This window comes from Phoca vitulina, unplaced genomic scaffold (genome assembly GCF_004348235.1).
Source record: "Phoca vitulina isolate PV1807 unplaced genomic scaffold, GSC_HSeal_1.0 scaffold115, whole genome shotgun sequence".
Classification (NCBI taxonomy): domain Eukaryota; kingdom Metazoa; phylum Chordata; class Mammalia; order Carnivora; family Phocidae; genus Phoca; species Phoca vitulina.
In genome coordinates, this window is record NW_022589818.1 from 915712 (window position 1) to 921517 (window position 5806).

The window sequence follows — 5806 nt, forward strand, 5'->3', positions numbered from 1 at the left end:
GCAGGGGGTCGGGGGCGCGGGGCGGGCGCACGGGGCGGCGCAGGGGGTCGGGGGCGCGGGGCGGGCGCACGGGGCGGCGCAGGGGGTCGGGGGCGCGGGGCGGGCGCACGGGGCGGCGCAGGGGGTCGGGGGCGCGGGGCGGGCGCACGGGGCGGCGCAGGGGGTCGGGGGCGCGGGGCGGGCGCACGGGGCGGCGCAGGGGGTCGGGGGCGCGGGGCGGGCGCACGGGGCGGCGCAGGGGGCCGGGGGCGCCGGTTGCGGCCGCGGCGCAGCGCGTCCTTCTTGCTTTCCAGGTGCGCGTCCCGAGGGACCATGGAGCCGGGGCCGCGCCCCGCCGGCAGCAGCTGCGGCAGCCCCGCGGGCCTCTCCCGGGAGTACAAGCTGGTGATGCTGGGCGCCGGCGGCGTGGGGAAAAGCGGTAGGTGCCCTGTGCTTGCATTTCCCAAGAGGTGCTCATCCGCACCCACACCAGATGGGAGGCTGACACTTGTTCTTTCCGTGGGTCACGTCTGTGGATTTTAACTTTCGTTTCTTGTTTCGAAGCCATGACCATGCAGTTCATCAGCCACCGATTTCCAGAAGATCACGACCCCACCATCGGTAAGTCGAGTTACCACCTAAGTTTCTAAGTAAACGGTCTGGACCTGTCTTGGTGTCAGTTTTTGAAACCGTTTTTAACTACTTCCCTTTGGAGCTTTTGTGGGTGTCCTTGTAAGATTTTTTAACAAGAGTTTCATAGCACTGGGTGAACAGATACTACTTTTTTTCTCCCTTAACTTGGTAGGTCGGTAAGCCGTCTTTCGTGTCCGTCTTTTCTTGAAGGTTCATGGAGCACTTTGGTCCGTTAGGATTTCGGGGCTCCCAGGGTGTATTGCCCGGTAAAAGGAAAAGTGTCCAGGCCTCGAAGCCGTTCGCTGTCACTTCGCTAAGGGTCTCTGGCTCTCTAACTATGAGTCAGCTGGTTTGAACTTCCACAAAAGGAAGCAGAAAAACAAGTCCAGCCAGCCTGCTGAAGTCTGACAACTCAGACCTGCAGCCTGGACTTCTTCCCCTGGAAGCTCTTCGTTTACTTCCTTGTTCCTCAAGTTTATTACCTAGTAAGGTCTTCTTTCATGTCTCCTCTAACTCTCAGTGCTCTGTTGTTGGCAAAACACTGGTGGAGGAAAAAGAAATTTTGTTTGGCCTTTTCAAAAAAGTTGCTCTTCTCTACAAAGACTAAGAATATTACTGTCATTCCTGGACTATGAGGAAGCAGGTTTGATTCTAAGGGGTTAAAGATACAAAGAAAAACGGAGGGGAGGGGACGGTGAGGGCGGGAGCCATCCTACTAGTGTTTTCAGAGTGTCAGGATCCCGGGTGTCTCGGGAGGATTTCCACTGGGTCAGGCCTCTGCCGCCCTGTTTTCCACAAAGCCAGTGAGAGAGCTCTGCCAAGCCGGGTTTGGATGCAGTCGTTCTATATAGTTCATGCTTCTGTGGCTTGAGGGACATAGAAACACTGCTTGTTTTTTTAAATGTACAGCATTGCTCAGGGATTCAAACTATGTTGAGGATTCTAGAAATAAACTCAGTTTAGGGTTTACGATAATTTACTTAGAACTTCACAAATATTTTTTTTTTCTTTAAAGCAAAACTTATATGTGTTCTCTGAAAGAGCTAATTTTTTTAATCAGTTGATTTTCTTCCCCAGTCCGCTGCTCTCCTGACAATACCATCTGATTCAACAGCATGCACTTACGTGTCTTGAGTTCCCATTATGTGCTAAGTACTGTTGTAGGCCCTGGGAGTGCAGTGGTGAACAAAAAGATGCAGCAGTTTCTCTCGTGGAGTTTGTAATTTAGGGCCTTTTCTTTAGGGGGCTTTGTGGCAACCTCTGGCTGCTGACTCTGAGAAGAACAGTTCTGCATTGGAGCTAGTGCGTGTGCGAGTGTGTGTGGGGTACATATTTACCCGTAACTGAAGTATCAGGAAACTGTGTGTGTCACTGCATGTGGTATGCTCTTGTATTATTTCTTGTAGGTTTTTGCTTATTTATTTTAATGCTGGTCCCAACGCATTAAATTCATTCACAACTCCCTAATCCTAGCGGGTCATGGCCTGTAGTTTGAGAAACACTGGTTCGGTGGGCTCTTTATCTTTGAGGAAGAGTCATGAGCAGGGGTTCAAGAAAAAATACTGAAATACACTGGGATGTAAGCAGCAATTGTTTGAATGATGAAAATACTGAGTGGGTTTTTCTCTTTTTTAAAAAATTTTCTTGTATTTTTCAAGGTTCATATAATAATGCCCATAAAGAAGTTTGTTTTCATGAAGGAGAGATTATGACAATACGGATTATTTAGAAAAAAGTAAATGATTTTTTTTTCTTGTATAGTATTAAAATGAGGAGGAACCATAGTATTTGGTTAAGTAGATAAGGCTTTTGAAGCAAGCAGCCCTTGGTTTTAATTCTGGCTGTATAATTAACTTTGTAATGTGGGAAAGACATTTAATGTTTCAGAGTTTTTCTTTATCTGTAAAGTGGAGGTGATACTATGGATTGGAATATTTGTCACTATTGGAGTATTGCCACTATTGAATGAGTTAAGGTATATAGATTACTTAGTATAATGCCTTACATCTAATAACTATTTAACAAATGGTAAAGTTACTTTTCGAGCCTAATTTTTGCGGGGCAGGGTGAGAGACAGAAGGAGAGAGAGAATCTTAAGCAGGTTCTGCCTCCAGCTCAGAGCCCAATGCAGGGCTCGATCCCACAACCCTGAGATCATGACCTGAGCTGAAATCAAGAGTTGGACGCTTAACTGACTGAGCCACCGAGGTGCCCCAGAGCCTTAATATTTTTTAAAAAGAACCTTTTTTTGGCCTAGAATTTTAGATGATGTCTTATAAATATAAACAATGAATAAACCTATGTCATCACTTAGGTGAAAAACACAAAACAACTCAGTTGAAGACCCAATTTACATATCTCAATGGATTGAGCATGCTTCCTGAGAAAATCTGGACATTCAAAGAACTTGTGTATAATCCATTTCTCTATAAGATGAATTTTAAAATAAGGTTGCAGGGTGCCAGGCTGGCTCAGTTGGTAGAGCATTCGACTCTTGATCTTGGCGTCCTGAGTTTGAGCTCCACTTTGGGCTTAGAGATTACTCAAAAAAGAAAAAAGTTAAAATAAGGTTACATAATTCCTGTGCTTATGGGTTTATAGTACACCTTTCTTCCCTCCTGTAGAAGATGCTTATAAAATCCGGATCCGTATTGATGATGAGCCTGCCAACCTGGACATTTTGGATACGGCTGGACAGGTATTAAATCTCAGAATGCTGCGTGTAAAGGTGTTTCTCACTCTAGTAGAGGGGAGGGGAAGGCTTATGCAGAGAAGATCACCAGTTCATCTCTCTTAATTTTTCATGCTCTCTGACTCAGGATAGCAGGTAATTGATATATGTGTCTTCTTTGATCTGAAATCATAGCTAATGTGTGTGCAGCCCTAGGTTTCATCACTACATTAACGATCCTGTTCCCCTCCAGGCAGAGTTTACAGCCATGCGGGATCAGTATATGAGGGCAGGAGAAGGGTTTATCATCTGTTACTCTATCACCGATCGTCGAAGTTTCCATGAAGTTCGGGAATTTAAGCAGCTTATTTACAGAGTTCGACGCACTGATGATACACCTGTGGTCCTGGTGGGAAATAAGTCTGACCTGAAGCAGCTAAGACAGGTGAGGAGAGAGCAGAAGTGCAGTCTGTGCTCTCAGATCGGTCGTCGTCATTTCGCTGTATATAGATTCCTTTGCTTTAAAGTAAAAATTTTAAATTAACTTCACTTTAACCTTAGAAATTTCTCTAAATCTACTGATTGGCAATTAACTTGGATAAAAATCTGAATTTTAGAAATCAGTTTACAGGATAAAATCCACAGCGTGGTAATCAGATGACAAATAGAGTATGTATTACATGAAGGATCATGGAATGTTCCTAAAACCTTAGAAAATAATCAACCAATCTGTCAGTTTATGTTGCAGCAGGACAAATGTAGGTTAGACTTCAAGATATACTTCCTGATGGTGAAGATCATTAAGGGGACCTGGAAGGGGAGAATAAGAGAAATTATAGAGGATTCTAGAGTAAGCTGGACTCCCCAGATTGGCGACAGTGTGTAGAATCTGGCTGTTTGGTGTGGAGTTGAAGGAATAGTGGACAGGCATACTGGGACCACTGGTGGAAGCAGCGGAGTGGGTACAGACTTTTCGGAAGTAGTTTGACAGTAGATAAGTTCACAATGCTTCTCACTTAATGCCTGTTTGAAAAATCTGTCCAGGAATTTATATATAAAATGTTGGTTGCCAGGCTGCTTGTGGTAGCAAAAAGTTAGAAAAAGTCTAAATGTTCAGACCTAGGAGAAATTATGGTCTATCCCTAATTGGCTATATCAATTTTGGATTTGTTACATAGTTGGATTAGAAATCAGTCACTTCATAGGAAGGAGGAGTTGAGGAGCTCTCTTTCTGTTCAGAGTGCCCCTTCACTTTTCACTTCTGGAGGCAGTTGTGATTGTTTTCTGTGGTTACCACTATGCATTTTCTCATGTTTACATTTTTAAAGGTCACCAAAGAAGAAGGACTGGCTTTGGCGCGAGAATTCAGCTGTCCCTTTTTTGAGACGTCCGCTGCATACCGCTACTACATTGATGATGTGTTCCATGCCCTTGTACGGGAGATACGTAGGAAGGAGAAGGAGGCAGTGCTGGCCATGGAGAAGAAATCTAAACCCAAAACCAGTGTGTGGAAGCGGCTGAAATCACCATTCCGGAAGAAGAAGGACTCCGTAACCTGAAGGGAGGATGTGCGTGTTGGCCTGTGAACCGCAGGGTTTACTCCGAGCAACCCAGTGGCCTGCGCGAGTGAGCATGGCGCTTGCTCTTTGTCCTGTCGTGACCGTTCCTCTAAATGTAACTGACGAAGGGTGTATGCCTAGTGGGAGTCTTCAGTGACGTGGTGTCTAGAATACTGTCTTTTTAGCTAATTCTGATTTATTAACCCAGTGGAGCACTGTCTACTTGTAAATTGTCACATTAGAATTTGATCTACCAATGTTTTGGGTTCTGTTCCTGGTATTAGTTAATTAGTGTTGATTGTTTCCACCCTGGGGGAGTCTGTACACCATGCGTGTTTTACGAAGCCCACAGGAGGAATTTTCTGCTATGCATTACTCTGTGTCCTTTTCAACTTGGGTTCCCTGAGACCTTCCCAGGGAAGGGCCTCGCTTTCTTCTGTTCACAGGTGCTTCCTGGACACACAGCGAAAACCACGGAAAACCAGGTTCAGGGCATTGCTGTGGAACTGCGTCCTGTTGCAGATGCGGGGTTATGAGCTCGGGAACGCCAGGCCGTGGAGGGGGGCGGGCGGGACTCCACGTCAGGACCACGTTCCCAGTGCAAGCCTGGCTTTCCTAGAAAGTGCACATTCAACCCAAATGCACTGAGCTAGGTGAGGATAAGCAGAAGTGAGTGAAACATATGAAAGTTTCTTCTATGAAGTTATTTTGTTCTTCCTTTCAGGATTTAGCCTTTCCTTAGTTTCCAAGGCCTATGCTTTGGGAGCCATTACTGGATTACTAAACTCGTGTTTAGACCCTTAGTTGGGACAGCCATGGCCTTGTGCAGGTTTATTTTTCCCCCCGAGATGCACACACCAGTACATTTACATTAAGTGCTTCCCTGTGCTTCCCTGTGCTTCCCAGTGCTTCCCAGTGCTTCCCTGTGCTTCCCTGTGCTTCCCAGTGCTTCCCTGTGCTTCCC

General features: G+C 46.1%; 1 protein-coding gene across 1 annotated transcript in view; it reads left to right on the forward strand.

The window, feature by feature from the left end:
• RIT1 (Ras like without CAAX 1) overlaps positions 1–5806 on the forward strand; it is an 8161-nt gene that overhangs the window by 799 nt on the left and 1556 nt on the right. Inside the window, exons 3-7 of the mRNA XM_032398380.1 lie at positions 294–418; positions 544–600; positions 3237–3310; positions 3537–3728; positions 4612–5806. The exon at positions 4612–5806 is cut by the window's right edge and continues 1556 nt beyond it. Of these exons, the coding sequence (XP_032254271.1) occupies positions 313–418; positions 544–600; positions 3237–3310; positions 3537–3728; positions 4612–4842 (660 nt within the window). The 5' untranslated portion in view covers positions 294–312 and the 3' untranslated portion in view covers positions 4843–5806. The remainder of the gene's footprint in view (positions 1–293; positions 419–543; positions 601–3236; positions 3311–3536; positions 3729–4611) is intronic.